This window comes from Lithobates pipiens, unplaced genomic scaffold (assembly GCF_037356315.1).
Source record: "Lithobates pipiens isolate NorthernLeopardFrog02 unplaced genomic scaffold, aLitPip1_a1.2 Scaffold_13, whole genome shotgun sequence".
Classification (NCBI taxonomy): Eukaryota; Metazoa; Chordata; class Amphibia; order Anura; family Ranidae; genus Lithobates; species Lithobates pipiens.
This window is the reverse complement of record NW_027507718.1, coordinates 153,604,972-153,622,738: the sequence shown is the minus strand read 5'-3', so window position 1 is coordinate 153,622,738 and position 17,767 is coordinate 153,604,972. Positions and strand designations below refer to the sequence as shown.

The 17,767-nt window shown below is 50.3% G+C and overlaps 1 protein-coding gene across 2 annotated transcripts in view; it reads left to right on the top strand.

Annotated features, from left to right (window-relative positions):
* Positions 1 to 17,767, top strand: part of POLR2B (RNA polymerase II subunit B) — a 726,171-nt gene that overhangs the window by 180,594 nt on the left and 527,810 nt on the right. For both annotated transcript variants that reach the window (XM_077475735.1, XM_077475736.1), the window contains one exon: positions 6,591 to 6,787. In XM_077475735.1, coding sequence (XP_077331861.1) covers positions 6,591 to 6,787 — 197 coding nt within the window. The remainder of the gene's footprint in view (positions 1 to 6,590; positions 6,788 to 17,767) is intronic.

The window sequence follows — 17,767 nt, the reverse complement described above, 5'->3', positions numbered from 1 at the left end:
TTTTTGGCTGTGAGGCCAATAAAAGTTTACTGGCAGGGTACTGTTACAGGTCTAGGATTGTGGGATAACCAGAGTTCCTCTGTTCCTGAAGGTTTCCTTTTAAGGTCTGAGCCTACCGTGAAGTTGTGAAGATTGAGTTTATCTCTGATAAAACTCTGCTGCAAGGATAAGGTAGGGGAGTTTTTCTCAGGTATTTCTCCTATGTATTGTGTTGTCATGTCTGTGTCACCACTGGGGGCTGTATTGAGCACTCACCATCCTGACGCTGGAAAGAGCAGAAGCTTTCACTCTCCTCTCCTTCAGCCGGCTCACACCCTCTGGTAAGAAAAAGGGGTGTCTGATCTCTTCCTGGACCCCCAGATTGGTGTTTTTTCTTATTTGTATGCCAGACCAGCTGCCTTGTTTTATGAAAAATTTTTTATTTTTTTTGAGCAGAGCGCGGCCACTCAGAAGAGCAGAGGATTTATCCCCCCCACCATGCTGCAGGACGCTTGCACTGGAAAATCAGCTCCTTTTTGAAAAGGGGGGTCGTGGCTAACACCGTCAGGCGCCGGCCCCACATGCAGGAAGTATTTTAAGCGCTGAGAAGCAGCTGCTGCCTGGCATTAGAGACAGCAGAGAGGTTGGCTGGTCAGGTTTGGTGACACAGGCATTTCCCTTTTGACAACATTGTACTGTATAGCTAGGATTTATAGCAGTTATTGTACTGTACTATAGCCTAGCAAGTGTTACATTATTTTGCTGGTAGTGCCTCTGCTTTGTGCTGTAAGCCCTTAAGTGGCAAAGGGACCAGGAACTCTAAGGGTTTAATTGTACAGAACAAGCTAAAAACCCTTCCAAAAGAATGTTGTCATCCTCTGAGAGGTATACGGCTAGTCAGATGGGCCGTCAAGGGTATTGCACTTCTATCCTTGTATATATCATACAAACATAGCTGATTCCCATCCAGTCCTCAGGGCCCTTTTGAGGTGCAGGAGGCTGGGGATCAGGTAAATCTTCCCAAATAATGGAAGATGCTAATTTTTCCTCTTTGGAGGATCCTAACGGGGAGGAAGTAGCCTCACAAGTCAGGTGTTTACTCCCTTACTTAACCCTTTTTTGTTGCCTGCAGCACAGGCTCTTGAGGTTATTTGAACCCTCCCCCACCTGGAGATGTTTCCTATTCATGCATAGCTTATGTTTTCTGAATGGGAACATTTCTATGAAGAAATGGGGGGGGGGGGGGGGGGGGGGTTCCAGCAATTGATGCTGCAGTCATGCAGTCCCCTCAGTAGCAGTGTCTCATGTCCAGTAGAATGCACTGAAGTTAAAGGATTCAACAAATTAAGGTTGGAGCCTCCTTTTAAAGACAAGATGTCATTTGCAGTTCTTGCTGCAATTGGTATGTCTCAGTCCATTAACCCTTTAACGTCTGCTCCACTATTTTGGCGGAGCACATTTTGAGTCATGCTAATTCATTGAAAAATGTAGACTTCAAAGGGTTAAGAACAGGTTGTGAGATACGAGAGATTCTGCCTGATCAGCAGGCCCGGCAATGGGCTGGTGTATCTGACGCACTGTCTCTCACAGATGCTATGAAAGACTCTATCGTTTAAAGCTTTATGGCTTATACTTGGACTAGTGCATTCTCGCAGAGTTCTGTGGCTGAAATATTGATCAGCTGAAGCACTGTGTGAAAACTTGGCCAGTTTGTGTCCCTTCCTGGGGTATGGCTATTTAGAGTGGATAAAGGGTAAAGCTCTCTTTACCAGTAAAAGGAGGTTCAAACAGTTCTCCTTTAATCGTGCTGCCTTTTCCTATGCCTGGGGCATCTGCCTTTAGGCAGTCTCGATGGTCTCAATCATTGGGTTCAAGGGAAAGTCCCCAAGGGCAGCACCAGGAACTTGGGGGCAGAAAGCCCATAAAGCAGAATGCTAAAGACTTCTCACGAAGGAGCAATCCCACTTGTTTGGGTGAGGGGAAAGGTCCTGTGTTTCTCAAAGTCTGGCAGGAATAATGTCAAGAGCAGAGGGATTTCTGCAATTTTTCTCCAGGTTATGACTAGAGTTCCAGGAGCCCGGATGGCTCCGTCAGCTTTGATCTGAGGGTCGGGGTTCGGGTCCTGTTTGGGTGCTGCCTGTGGGGTTCTTGTGCTGCTGATGCGGCAGTCTTTATGCAAGAGTTTCCGTCTCCTCTGAGAATTTTCCCAAGGATCCAGAAAAGAGAAAAAAAAGTGTTTCTGGCCTCTGGATCAGCGGTTATCCCAGTCGGTGAGATCAGAGATTCCCTTAGTGGAACAGGGGGTTTTGGCTCAAACCTTTTTAAGGTTCCAGAACCAAACAGGTAAGACCCATTCTAGATCTCGAAGATCTGAATCGGCACTTAAACATCCGATCCTTTCATAATTTGATCCATCCTGCAAGCAGGGGAGTTGCATATCTCCAGGTGCCAAAGTTTCCCGCTTACCAGAAAGCTCTGCTGTTTGAAATATAAAATTTTCAGTTTTGGCCCTGCCATTTGGGTTGGCCACAGCACCACGAGTGTTCTGAAAGATTCTGGCACCTCCTTTAGCCAGTTTAAGGGCTCAAGGCATAGCGGTCGTAGCCTATTAGATGATCTACTTTTAATAGATCATTCAGTCTTAGGTCTAAACCAGAGTCTGATCTCAGCCGTAAATATCTGAAATCTCTAGGTTGGATTCTCAACCTAGGAAGATTCTCCTTTAAAACCATCAAGGAGATTACGATACTTGGGGGTACTTATAGATACCATAAAGAAGAGGGTATGCTTAACCCAGACAAGAATCTGTTCCATTGTACGATTAATTCAACTTATCAAAACAAAGGAAAATTCCTTCATTCGGCTGTGCAGGAGATTTTTAGGGAAAATGGTGGCCTCCTTCAAGGCTGTTGCTTACGCGCAGCTTTACTCATAGCTTCAAGACACCATCCTGTCGGCCTGGAATAAAGAAGATTCAGGCCTTGTTTGTTTCCAATACGCTTGGCTCCTGATAGATCAGAGACTAAATTGGTGGTTTCTATCCAGCAAGAGTGTTAACAGATGCCAGCCTGCTAGGCTGGGGAACAGCCCTGGAAGAAGATTCTGCCCAGGGGAGATGGTCCAGGTTAGAGGACCTTGCCTATCAACTTTTTTTGGAAGTTTCAGGCAGTACATCTGGCCCTAGAATCTTGGCGGTCAGACTACGGGACTGTCCTAACAGGATTCAGTCCGACAAGGCCACGGCAGTGGCTTACATCGATCAACAGGGGAGGCACGAGAATCTGTGCAGCCCAAAGTGTTGAATACTGTTCTAGCTTTGGCAGAAAATGACATTCCGCCTTGCCTATCGGCAATTCTAATTTTTCAGGTGTACTGCTCGATACGCAAACCATTATTTTAGGGAGAATGATCTCTTCACCCCAACACCTTCCTAGCAATATGTCAGATGGGGTATTCTGGACATGGACCTATTCACATCCAGATATATTAACGGGGTTGACAACTTTGTCGAACAAAGGGGTCCGCTAGCAGGCGCAACAGATGCATTAGTCTTCACAGGGGATCGGTTTTCTGATCTATGCATTTCCTCCAGTTCTGCTACTTCCATGCCTTCTCTGCAGGATCAAGCAGGAGCAAAAGGTGATTCTGGCAGCCCCCGCGGGTCCCAGAAGATCTAAATTTACTGAGATCATAAAGATTGCAGTAGAAGTCCTTTGGACTCTGCCATTATAGGCAGACCTTCTTGCACAAGGTTTGGTATTTCATCCTACCTTATGGACAAAAAGTTTAACAGATTTGACTGTTGAATCACACTCCAATAAAAGATCGCCGGTGATCTCCTTTGGTAGTGTCTACTTTGACTAATGCCAGGAAGCCATCTTCCAGAATCGCTTACTTTAGCGTCTGGAAGACATAGGTTTCTTGGTGTGTTTTTGGGGGTTGGCACTCCAGGAATTATGTTAATAGGCAGGATTCCTGCATATGGGATCTGAAATGAAGCTGGCCTTGACTTGTATGAAGAGCCAGATCCAGGCCTGGTCGGTGTCCTTTTCCTATGGCCTCTTGCTTCCCACTCTTGGGTAGCTTATTCAGGTGGTAACACTGTTTATTCCCCTATCAAGGCACCTCTAAATCCTTGGAATTTAAGATTGTTCTTGTCGGCTTTGTTGAATCAGCCGTTTGAACCTTACGAGAAATTCTCTTGGTTCTTTGACAAAGATCTTTCCTGCTTGCAATTTCTTCTGCTAGAGTATCAGCACTAACTTGTCTTGTAGGTCTTGCAAGAGCCATATTTCATCATGGATAAGGATGGGGTGGTCTTATGTCCTCATCCTGAATTCTTACCAAGAGTTGTAACAGGTTTTCATTTAAACAAAGATATTCTTCCTTTTTCCCCAGAGCCTTAATCTGGGGAAGAGAAAGCACTACATTCTCTTGCTGTAGTAAGTAATCAGTCCATTTAAGGGTGCCCGCTCAGATTCGCAAAACAGAGGTTTTGTTTGTACTACCAGAGCGTCCAAGATTTGGACAAGCAGCGTCAATATCCACGGTTTTCCAAATGGATTTGTCAAGTGATTATTCAAGCTTCAGCTTAAAGAAAATTCTTCCTTCTCATATTAAGAGCACACTCATCCAGGGCGATTGGTGCCTCCTTGGGTGGTGAATCATTGGGCCTCTATGGCTCGGATCTGTAAGGCCGCGATTTGGTCTTCGGTTCATACGCACGGTTATTTGATTTTATCAAATCCTATATTAAAGGTCATGAGAATATTGCCTTTGGGCACAGCTTATACTGCAGGCTGCAGTTTGAGTTCTCTGGCCTCCTGTGGTGTGGGTCCCCCCCCCCCCCCCGTTCCCCCCTTCAGTTGCCATTGCTATGGAACATCCCATATAGGTTTTACTATGGCTGTGTCCCCTGATGTAAGAAAAGAAAATAGGATTTTTAAGACGGCTTACCTGTAAAATCCTTTTCTTTGATGTTCATCAGGGCACACACAGGTCCCTCCCTTATACACTTATATTGTTTAACTACAAAACTGAGGACTCCCCAGCAATGGGGGATATATGGGGGAATGGGTTATATGGGAGAAGTACACACCTTAAGGGACGTGGCAGTGTCCAGCAGCTGATGGTATGATATAACCCATATTGATATTACTATGGCTGTGTCCCCTGATGTAAATCAAAGAAAAGGATTTTACAGGTAAGCTGTCTTGAAAAGCTTTTTTTTGTTGCAGAGACCCTAGAGAATAAAATGGAGATTGTTGCAGTATTTTATCACGCCATTTGCACAGCGAATTTCAAAAGCATTTTTTAGGAAAAAATACTTAACTTAAAAAAACTAAACAGTAAAGTTAGCCAATTTTTTTTTTTTTTTTGTATAATGTGAAATGTTATGCAGTGAGAATCGTGATCTTTATTCTAAGCAAAAACAAATTATTCTAATTTTAGCCAAAATAGTGCAGCTCTAGTATACAGATTTGTCAATTGTCTCCGGCTGTGAGTACGATCAAACCAAGAGTGGTGATGTCTGTGTCCTAGCCCCACCCTAAATGTTTTGTCAGTCAACGTCTCCACTGAATTCCTCCTTTTTATATCCTTAGGTATATTTAGGTGTGATTTCACATAGAGCACTTTATACAGTTTTTATAGAATTTCTATATAATTATATTGGCACTGGGATATTGAGGTTGGGATTATAGGATAGCGCTGCTTGCTATTCCTTTTCATTTGTTGTAGGTGCAATACCTATTTATTAGTAGCAGTTGTTCATTTTAATCCTTTCCCTTTAGTGACACCCCCCAAAAAGAGTTTGGTATGAAAGATGAGCCACCGGTTGTAAAGGTATACAAAAAATGCTATACCAGAGCCAGAGTATTTAACTTGGACAAGGATAAGTCACAGTAGTAGACGCACATTAAAAACATCAAGTTTTACTGCAGCGGCACTACAAATTCGGAGCACAATTGCACTGCACTAGTGTGAACCTAGCCTTAAATATTCTCTCAAACGCATACTGTAAATCAGAATATTAGATGAAAGACAGGAGGATAACTTTATCTGGAAGTTTTTACTGGGATAGCAGGATGGTGGATATTGAGACGTGGTAACTTCCACTTTAAGCATTCCACGCCCCCTTACATGCCACGTTTGGCATGTCATTTTTTGGGGGGGGGGGGGGGGTGTAGCGGGTACTTAATTTTTTTGGACAGATACCCAGCTTTCACTTCTGCTCTAGTCACCTAGCTGACTCCTCCTCTTCCTCCTCCCTCCCCAGAAGATTGCTTGGCCACTAAGAAGGTGCAGGGTGCACCTGGCTGTGAAGCCGCAAGTTGTCACAGCTGGGTGCCCACAATTGCAATGCCATGGAGAGGAGCGAGGCTTCGGGTGGCTGCATTGCTGAACTGTGGGACAGGTGAGTGCTAAGTCAGCAGCTACACTTTTTGTAGCTGCTGACTTTTAACAAACATAAAAACTACTGGAACACTGCTTTTCAGCTGTATACCTTTCTTGCATGATATTGGAATGCTTTTAAGTATGGTACACTTATAGAAAATAAAAGGCAGTTAAGTTTGTAACTAAAGTTTCTAATTTTTTTTTAACCCTTGCAGGTGAAACCCTCTCTTGATGAGGCCTTTGTTATTCAGGAGCAAAACGTGGCCTTAAACTTCATAGGTTCCAGGGGTGCGAAGCCTGGTGTCACAAAAGAAAAAAGAATCAAATATGCAAAAGAAGTTCTTCAGAAAGAAATGCTTCCTCACGTTGGCGTCAGTGACTTTTGTGAGACTAAAAAAGCCTACTTTTTGGGGTATGGTTTGATTCATTTTATTAGTAAGCATCGTAGTTCTATAGCAGTCATTTTAAATAATCTGGTATGAAAGTTGTCCACTACTGTACATGAGATTGTTGGGTACAGCCTGCCATATGAAGTTTATTACCATAGAGGATGCCCTCAGGCTAAGTGTTCTCATCGATCACATACATTTTACCGGTTTGGAATATGTTGACAAAATTAATCTTTCCCTCCTGAAGCGATTTTTATCATTTTTCGCACATCGTTAAAATCAGCATTTATGTTAATAAATATACTTAACCACTTGCGGACCGCCCACTATACATTTACTGCGGCAGGGTGGTCGCTCTGTGCCAGATCATGTACCTAATATCTGATCTGACACTTCTGGGTCTGGGGCACCTGAGTGCGCCGGTGACCCGCTGTGGTTCTGTACAATGGGAGCCCAGCAGCGGGTAACGTGTACTAGCTGTCTGCCGACAGCCGCCGATTACACAGGTCACAGGCAGAACGACAATCTGCCTATGTAAACAAAGCAGATCGTCGTCCAGTCAGAATGAAAAGCACAGATTCTGCTAAGCAGGAACACATTTACAGCCATAGTAATTACTATTGACAGACAATATACATGCGATCTTAACAGTGAACCAATGGTATGTGAAACGAATTCTTTTGTGAGTGCATAAGTTGATGGTTTTAAGAATACTATTAAAAAGCATTTTTTTTTTTTTTTTTGGGGATTACACTATGTCCACTTTTTCTTGTATATCTTCACTGAGATATTGAGGTGATTTTAAATACAGAGGTGGACGAAGCAGTGAGGACTCGCACCATAGCTGAAGTATTGATATGCCTGATTGACTTGGTGGTCCTGGTAAGAGCAATACCATAGAGGGATTTCTTCCACACTCCACATCTCCTTGTTTTCCTTCTGCACGTGTGGAGGTGAGATCTATTGGTGTCAGCGTCTCACTACAGCTTTCCCTATAAAGAGACTTGTTTTTCATATATATAGTTCTTTGATCCTTTTTTATAGGATATATGGATTATACAGATTTTTTTTCATTGCACAAAAGAATTGGAGGCATAAATGATCAGCGCTGCTAAATCTGCATCTATAGAGATTTGTGTGTGTCAGAAGTTTAGCATTATTCTTGTTTGAATGTGACTGTAAGCAGCAGCTGAAATTTTTATGTAGTAGGAAATTCTATTTGTATATTTAAGTTTTGCTTTTTCCATTCCACTTTTTTAGCTCTTGTATTTATAGGGAGCAGAGCGGTTGTTTTATAAATTGTTTGAGATGGTAATTTCTATGTGGGTTATATCTGATCGACAGGGGCTGGACACTGGCATGACCCTAAGGCGTGTACTTCCCCCATATCCCTCCCATTTACTGGGAATCTTCAGTTTGTTTTTTGCCAGTGTCTAAGGTGTTTGGCACAAGTAAAGATGTGCTGAGCTCCACGGGCAGTAATCCTTGATGAAAGCCAGCCATGCTGACCAGATCCATTCTGATGTCTTTGTAATGGGCTAAATGAATGGTACCCGGGCCTCATAATCCGAAGAAATTAGGTTTTGCTTACGAACACTTATCTTTGAGAGCTGGGCCCTGGGATCCAGTACTTTTTGGTAGTGAGGCCATAGTTTTACTGGCAGGGTGCTGTCGCAGGTCCAGGATTGTGGGATAACCTGAGTTCCTGAAGGTTTCCTTTAAGGTCTCAGAGCCTACTGTGAAGCAAATTAAAGTTGGAACTTCCTTTTAAGGACAAGATGTCTTTTGCAGTTCTTGCTTCAATTGGTGTATCTCAGTCCATTAACCCTTTAATGTCTGCGCCACCATTTTGGTGGAGCACGTTTTGAGTCGTGCTAATTCATTGAAAAATGTGGACTTCAAAGGGTTAAGAAACAGTTTGTGGAGATACCTGAAATTCTGCCTGATCAGCAGGCCCGGGAATGGGCTGGTGTATCTGACGCACTGTAGATGCTATGAAAGACTCTATCGTTTAAGCCTTATGGCTTAAACTTGGACTAATGCGTTCTCGCACAGTTCCGTGGATCAAATGTTGATCACCATGTGAAAACTCTTAGCCAGTTTGTGTCCCTTCCTGGGGTACAGCTATTTAGGCTGGATTCACACCTATGCATTTTTTAGTGCTTTTTGCATTTTGCAGATTTGCACTACAGTCTATTTATCATGGTTTCCTATGGATCACGTTCTGTAGTGCAAATCTGCAAAATGCACTAAAAATGCATAGGTGTGAATCCAGCCTTAGAGTTGATGAGTACATCCAAAAGGGTAACGCTCTCTTTACCAGTAAAAGGAGGTTCAAATTAGGGCTGCAACTAACGATTATTTTCATAATCGATTAATCGGCCGATTATTTTTTCGATTAATCGGATAAAATCACAAAAAAAACGTAATGTTCAATTTGTAATAATGAAAAAACTGGGACACCAAAGATGGGGCGCTATTCCTCCCACTGACACCAATGACTGGGCGCTATTCCTCCCACTGACACCAATGACTGGGCGCTATTCCTCCCACTGACACCAATGACTGGGTGCTATTCCCCCCCCCCCCCACTGACACCAATGACTGGGCGCTATTCCCTCCCCTGACACAAATGACTGGGCGCTATTCCCTCCCCTGACACCAATGACTGGGCGCTATCCCCCCCCCCGACACCAATGACTGGGCGCTATTCCCCCCCCCCCCGACACCAATGACTGGGCGCTATTCCCCCCCCCCCCGACACCAATGACTGGGCGCTATTCCCCCCCCCCCCCCCCGACACCAATGACTGGGCGCTATTCCCCCCCCCCACTGACACCAATGACTGGGCGCTATTCCCCCCCCCACTGACACCAATGACTGGGCGCTATTCCCCCCCCCCACTGACACCAATGACTGGGCGCTATTCCCCCCCCCCACTGACACCAATGACTGGGCGCTATTCCCCCCCCACTGACACCAATGACTAGGCGCTATCCCCCCCCCACTGACACCAATGACTAGGCGCTATCCCCCCCCACTGACACCAATGACTAGGCGCTATCCCCCCCCCCACTGACACCAATGACTGGGCGCTGCCCCCCCCCCCCACTGACAGCAATGACTGGGCGCTATCCCCCCCCCCCCCACTGACAGCAATGACTGGGCGCTATCCCCCCCCCCCACTGACACCAATGACTGGGCGCTATCCCCCCCCCACTGACACCAATGACTGGGCGCTATCCCCCCCCCCACTGACACCAATGACTGGGCGCTATCCCCCCCCCCCACTGACACCAATGACTGGGCGCTATCCCCCCCCCCCCACTGACAGCAATGACTGGGCGCTATCCCCCCCCCCCCCACTGACAGCAATGACTGGGCGCTATCCCCCCCCCCCCACTGACACCAATGACTGGGCGCTATCCCCCCCCCACTGACACCAATGACTGGGCGCTATCCCCCCCCCCCACTGACACCAATGACTGGGCGCTATCCCCCCCCCCCCACTGACACCAATGACTGGGCGCTATCCCCCCCCACTGACACCAATGACTGGGCGCTATCCCCCCCCCACTGACACCAATGACTGGGCGCTATCCCCCCCCCCCCACTGACACCAATGACTGGGCGCTATCCCCCCCCCCCACTGACACCAATGACTGGGCGCTATCCCCCCCCCCCCACTGACACCAATGACTGGGCGCTATCCCCCCCCACTGACACCAATGACTGGGCGGCGCTACCCCCCCCCCACTGACACCAATGACTGGGGGGCGCTATCCCCCCCCCACTGACACCAATGACGGGGGGCGCTATCCCCCCCCACTGACACCAATGACTGGGGGGCGCTACCCCCCCCCCCCACTGACACCAATGACTGGGGGGCGCTATCCCCCCCCCACTGACACCAATGACGGGGGGCGCTATCCCCCCCCACTGTCACCAATGACGGGGGGCGCTATCCCCCCCCACTGACACCAATGACGGGGGGCGCTATCCCCCCCCACTGACACCAATGACGGGGGGCGCTATCCCCCCCCACTGACACCAATGACGGGGGGCGCTATCCCCCCCCACTGACACCAATGACGGGGGGCGCTATCCCCCCCACTGACACCAATGACGGGGGGCGCTATCCCCCCCCACTGACACCAATGACTGGGCGCTACCCCCCCCCACTGACAGCAATGACTGGGCGCTATCCCCCCCCCACTGACAGCAATGACTGGGCGCTATCCCCCCCCCCACTGACAGCAATGACTGGGCGCTATCCCCCCCCACTGACACCAATGACTGGGCGCTATTCCCCCCCCCCCCACTGACACCAATGACTGGGCGCTATCCCCCCCCACTGACACCAATGACTGGGCGCTATCCCCCCCCCACTGACACCAATGACTGGGCGCTATCCCCCCCCCCCCACTGACACCAATGACTGGGCGGCGCTACCCCCCCCCCACTGACACCAATGACGGGGGGCGCTATCCCCCCCCCCACTGACACCAATGACGGGGGGCGCTATCCCCCCCCCCCACTGACACCAATGACGGGGGGCGCTATCCCCCCCACTGACGCCAATGACGGGGGGGCGCTATCCCCCCCACTGACGCCAATGACGGGGGGCGCTATCCCCCCCACTGACGCCAATGACGGGGGGGCGCTATCCCCCCCCACTGACACCAATGACGGGGGGGCGCTATCCCCCCCCCCACTGACACCAATGACGGGGGGGGCGCTATCCCCCCCCCACTGACACCAATGACGGGGGGCGCTATCCCCCCCCACTGACACCAATGACGGGGGGGCGCTATCCCCCCCCCACTGACACCAATGACGGGGGGGCGCTATCCCCCCCCCCCACTGACACCAATGACGGGGGGCGCTATCCCCCCCCCACTGACACCAATGACGGGGGGCGCTATCCCCCCCCCACTGACACCAATGACGGGGGGCGCTATCCCCCCCCCACTGACACCAATGACGGGGGGCGCTATCCCCCCCCCACTGACACCAATGACGGGGGCGCTATCCCCCCCCCACTGACACCCATGACGGGGGGCGCTATCCCCCCCCCACCCACTGACACCCATGACGGGGGGCGCTATCCCCCCCCCACTGACACCAATGACGGGGGGCGCTATCCCCCCCACTGACACAATGACGGGGGGGCGCTATCCCCCCCCCCAATGACGGGGGGGCGCTGTCCCCCCCCACTGACACCAATGACGGGGGGCGCTGTCCCCCCCCACTGACACCAATGACGGGGGGCGCTGTCCCCCCCCACTGACACCAATGACGGGGGCGCTGTCCCCCCCCCCCCCCCCCCCCACTGACACCAATGACGGGGGGTGCTGTCCCCCCCACTGACACCAATGACGGGGGGCGCTAGTCCCCCCCACTGACACCAATGACGGGGGGGCGCTAGTCCCCCCCACTGACACCAATGACGGGGGCGCTATCCCCCCGGACACCAATGACGGGGGGGCGCTATTCTCCCCCCCCCACTGACACCAATGACGGGGGGCGCTATTCTCCTCCCCCCCCCCCACTGACACCAATGACGGGGGGCGCTATTCTCCTCCCCCCCCCGACACCAATGACGGGGGGCGCTATTCTCCCCCCCCCCCCCCCCCCACTGACACCAATGACGGGGGCGCTATTCTCCCCCCCCCCACTGACACCAATGACGGAGGGCGCTATTCCCCCCCCCCCCCTGACACCAATGACGGGGGGCGCTATTCCCCCCCACTGACACCAATGACGGGGGGCGCTATTCCCCCCCCCCACTGACACCAATGACGGGGGGCGCTATTCCCCCCCCCCCCACTGACACCAATGACGGGGGCGCTATTCCCCCCCCCCCCACTGACACCAATGACGGGGGGCGCTATTCCCCCCCCCCCACTGACACCAATGACGGGGGGGGCGCTATCCCCCCCCCCCCCACTGACACCAATGACGGGGCTCTATCCCCCCCCACTGACACCAATGACGGGGCGCTATTCCCCCTCCCCCCCCCACTGACACTATCCCCCCCCCACTGACACTATCCCCCCCCCACTGACTGATCATTGGTGTCCCACTGACACCAATGATGGGACGTTATTCCTCCCACATTGGTGTTTCTGGGGGGGGGAATAATAGAGCCACATTGGTGTTTCAAGCGGGGGGGGGGGGGAATAGTGCCCCATCATTGGTGTCCCCGGGAGGCGTTACTCTTCTCAAGGACACAAATGATGGGGCACTATCCCTCCCCCAGAAACACCAATGGGGCTCTATTCCCCCCCTCCCTCCCAGGAAAGCAAATGATGATGGGGCACTGAATGTTGTGTGTGCTTTTACTGGGTACAACTTGCCGATAGCTGCTACCTTTTTTTTCACACTGTGTGCAGCTCGGCTCAGTGTCCTCCTCCGCTATCCCCCCCCCCCACTGACACCAATGACGGGGGGCGCTATCCCCCCCCCCCCACTGACACCAATGACGGGGGGCGCTATCCCCCCCCCACTGACACCAATGACGGGGGGCGCTATCCCCCCCCCACTGACACCAATGACGGGGGGCGCTATCCCCCCCCCACTGACACCAATGACGGGGGCGCTATCCCCCCCCCCACTGACACCCATGACGGGGGGCGCTATCCCCCCCCCCACCCACTGACACCCATGACGGGGGGCGCTATCCCCCCCCCACTGACACCAATGACGGGGGGCGCTATCCCCCCCACTGACACAATGACGGGGGGGCGCTATCCCCCCCCCCAATGACGGGGGGGCGCTGTCCCCCCCCACTGACACCAATGACGGGGGGCGCTGTCCCCCCCCACTGACACCAATGACGGGGGGCGCTGTCCCCCCCCACTGACACCAATGACGGGGGCGCTGTCCCCCCCCCCCCCCCCCACTGACACCAATGACGGGGGGTGCTGTCCCCCCCCACTGACACCAATGACGGGGGGCGCTAGTCCCCCCCACTGACACCAATGACGGGGGGGCGCTAGTCCCCCCCACTGACACCAATGACGGGGGCGCTATCCCCCCGGACACCAATGACGGGGGGGCGCTATTCTCCCCCCCCCACTGACACCAATGACGGGGGGCGCTATTCTCCTCCCCCCCCCCCCACTGACACCAATGACGGGGGGGCGCTATTCTCCCCCCCCACTGACACCAATGACGGGGGGCGCTATTCTCCCCCCCCCCCCCACTGACACCAATGACGGGGGCGCTATTCTCCCCCCCCCCACTGACACCAATGACGGAGGGCGCTATTCCCCCCCCCCCTGACACCAATGACGGGGGGCGCTATTCCCCCCCACTGACACCAATGACGGGGGGCGCTATTCCCCCCCCCACTGACACCAATGACGGGGGGCGCTATTCCCCCCCCCCACTGACACCAATGACGGGGGGCGCTATTCCCCCCCCCCCCCACTGACACCAATGACGGGGGGCGCTATTCCCCCCCCCCCACTGACACCAATGACGGGGGGGGCGCTATCCCCCCCCCCCCCCCCCACTGACACCAATGACGGGGCTCTATCCCCCCCCACTGACACCAATGACGGGGCGCTATTCCCCCTCCCCCCCCCACTGACACTATCCCCCCCCCACTGACACTATCCCCCCCCCACTGACTGATCATTGGTGTCCCACTGACACCAATGATGGGACGTTATTCCTCCCACATTGGTGTTTCTGGGGGGGGGAATAATAGAGCCACATTGGTGTTTCAAGCGGGGGGGGGGGGGGGAATAGTGCCCCATCATTGGTGTCCCCGGGAGGCGTTACTCTTCTCAAGGACACAAATGATGGGGCACTATCCCTCCCCCAGAAACACCAATGGGGCTCTATTCCCCCCCTCCCTCCCAGGAAAGCAAATGATGATGGGGCACTGAATGTTGTGTGTGCTTTTACTGGGTACAACTTGCCGATAGCTGCTACCTTTTTTTTCACACTGTGTGCAGCTCGGCTCAGTGTCCTCCTCAGATTCTCGCCCTCGCCTCTGTTCCCTCGAGGCAGCAGTGGGCGGGGCTGAGATCTGTGTGAATGATCATCATGTGACATCAGCGAGGAGGAGAGGCACGCCGCGGACGTGTAGCGGAGAGTGCGTGCCTGGTCAGAGCGCCACCGAGGACACAGGACGGATGACATAGGAGGAGAGGATTTATTTCGTTTTTTTTTTCAACAGACAGGCGGAAGGTGCGGACCAACTTATCTATAATGAAAATCGTTGACAACGATTTTCATTATCGATTATTATCGATAATATTGATCGTTGCAGCCCTAGTTCAAACATTTCTCCTTTTTACTCGTGCTACCTCTCCTATGCCTGGGGCATCTGCCTTTTTGCAGTCTCGACGGCCTCAATCGTCACGTTGAGGGGAAAGTCCCCAAGGGCAGCACCAGGATCTTGTGGGCAGAAAGCAGAATGCTAAAGCCTTCTCGTGAAGGACCACCCCTACTCGTTTGGGTGAGGGGAAAGGTCCTGCGATTCTCAAGTCTGGCAGGAACAATGTCAAGAGCAGAGGGATGTCTGTAGTGTTTTTTTTTTTTTTCCTCTAGGTTATAGCTAGAGTTCCAAGAGCCCGGATGGCTCAGTCGGCTTTTGATCTGAGGGTCTGGGGTTTGGGTCCCTGTTTGGGTGCTGCCTGTGCGGTCCTTGGGCTGCTGATGCGGCAGTCTTTATGCAAGTGTTTGTCTCCTCTGACAATGTTCCTAAGGATCCAGAGAAAGTCTTTCTGGCCTCTGGATCAGCTGTTATCCCAGTTGGTGATATCGGATTCCTTTAGTCTAACAGGGTTTTTTTTTTTTTTTGGCCTAACCCTTTAAGGTTCCAGAACTAAAAGAGATAAGACCCATTCTAGATCTTGAAGATCTGAATCGGCCCTTAAACATCCGATCCTTTCACAATTCGATCGGCTGTGTCCATCCTGCAAGGAGGGGAGTTGCATATCTGCATGTGCCAGTTTTCCGCTTACCAGATATTTCTGCGGTTTGAAATATAAAATTATTTTCAGTTGTGTCCCTGCCATTCGGCTTGGCCACGGCACCGCAAATGGTCTGAAAGATTCTGGCACCTCCTTTAGCCAGGTTAAGGGCTCAAGGCATAGCGGTCCTAGCCTATTAGAAGATCTACTTTTAATCATTGAGTCTTAGGTCTTGAAATGGATATTTTGATGATAGGCAACTCCTATCCTCATATTGATTAGTGGTTCCAAATTAATAACTACTGCAGTAGGGAACAGACACAAAAGATACGCTCAGCATCTTTCCAAATAACCGTTCTCCTTTATTATGACGCATGTGAAGGTTTTTATACACATGATTACGTAGGTATCGCATTAATATTACAATTGTACGTTTATGGTAATAAGGGGCGTTACATAGGCAGGCTTATTCTAATCAGAACTCGAAAGAATGCAAAACATGTACTGAAAACATTATTAGTGCCGTGTGCACAGTGAGGGCATTGTGCAATACATATAAAATAGAATACAATTATATACAGAACCTACAAATTTCCATTACAGTCTCCTCTCTTTTGATCAATATTTTGATCACTAACCATACCTGCTCTCACCTTTTTAACCTGGAACCTCCACACGCTTAGGTGGAGGTAGTCCTGGCCAAAGAAGCAAAAACTCCATTGTGGAGAAAATAGCTGAGCAGCTTTTTTCATTACAAAATGACTTTTCACTGTGAAAAACAAATGATTGATAAGACATATTTACAGAGTACTGGCTGTACACTCCTGTGGCCAGAATGGCCTTCTAGCATAATTGCTGGTATGCTGACTTATCAGCATATGTAAACACAGACGATTCTACATAAAATGGAGGTACAAAAGACAAATATGACTTCAACATGGCTAAACTACTTTTTCAAATATATATATCCCTTACAATTAAAGTAATTGAATCAAAAATTGCCCTAGACTGTGATCGCAAGAAGTAAACAAACACAGAGATTTCTTTCATTTAGTCATTTTTGCAGTGTTTGGTGTAGATCCAGGTCACTTTTCCTTCGTTTTGCAAAACTGTACATGAAATAGGTGCTGTATTGAGTCTCCAAACATCTCCTTGTATATAAATATCTCTTAACAATCCACATGTCACCTGGCTTTAGTTTTAGATCCTTCCAAACTTTTGGATCTGGAATTGGGGAGAAAACACATAAATAAGTTTTGTCAAAATCCTTAAAAAATCAGCACCATTCTCTGTGAGATCCGAAAGGAGGACTTCAGCTGGTGAGACAAAATATAAGAAAGTGAGTAACACACTCCCAACCCAAATCCCAAAGGGAGAGAGTCCAATATCCCCTCACGGGCTTGATAAAATATAATAAAACATTCAGGCAAAAGTTTTTTTCTAGTTTCTTACTCTGTCCGCTACATTGTAGACAGTAGGGGGTGTAAAAATAAAACCTCAAAACTTCTAATAAGGACTCTCCTATAATAATGATTTTCTCTGTAGATTCTGCACTCTGTACTTAAAAACTACTTCTGATAACACTTTTTTACTATGGCCTTTGCAGTAGCATTTGCCACTGGACATCCACAAAACATGTCCATACAAACAAAATACGTACTCGTAAGATTCCTGACTTGGGCATCTGGATATATCTTTTTGTTATCTCTGGAAGGGATGTTCAGCTTTTGGTAACACCTTTGGTAACAGGTAAAACAAGAAGTGGTATGTTATAAAAACAACTGTGGAGAACCCTGGCTCTATCCCACGCTCATTTACTAAGGCAGCCATAACTACTTGTGACTGATGACACGGTCCATGTGTCAAGCTGGAGGGAAAAGAGTGTCTGCAAACATAAATGATCACCTTTTCCAAAGTCTTGTTTCGTAAGAAGTTGCCCTCTGTGGACCACTTCTGCTTCTCGTTCTGGGGTCCTTAACCACTTCCCGACCGCCGCACGACTATGTACGTCGACAGAATGGCACGGGCAGGCATATGGGCGTACCTGTACGTCCCTGCCTTCCCGCGGGTGGG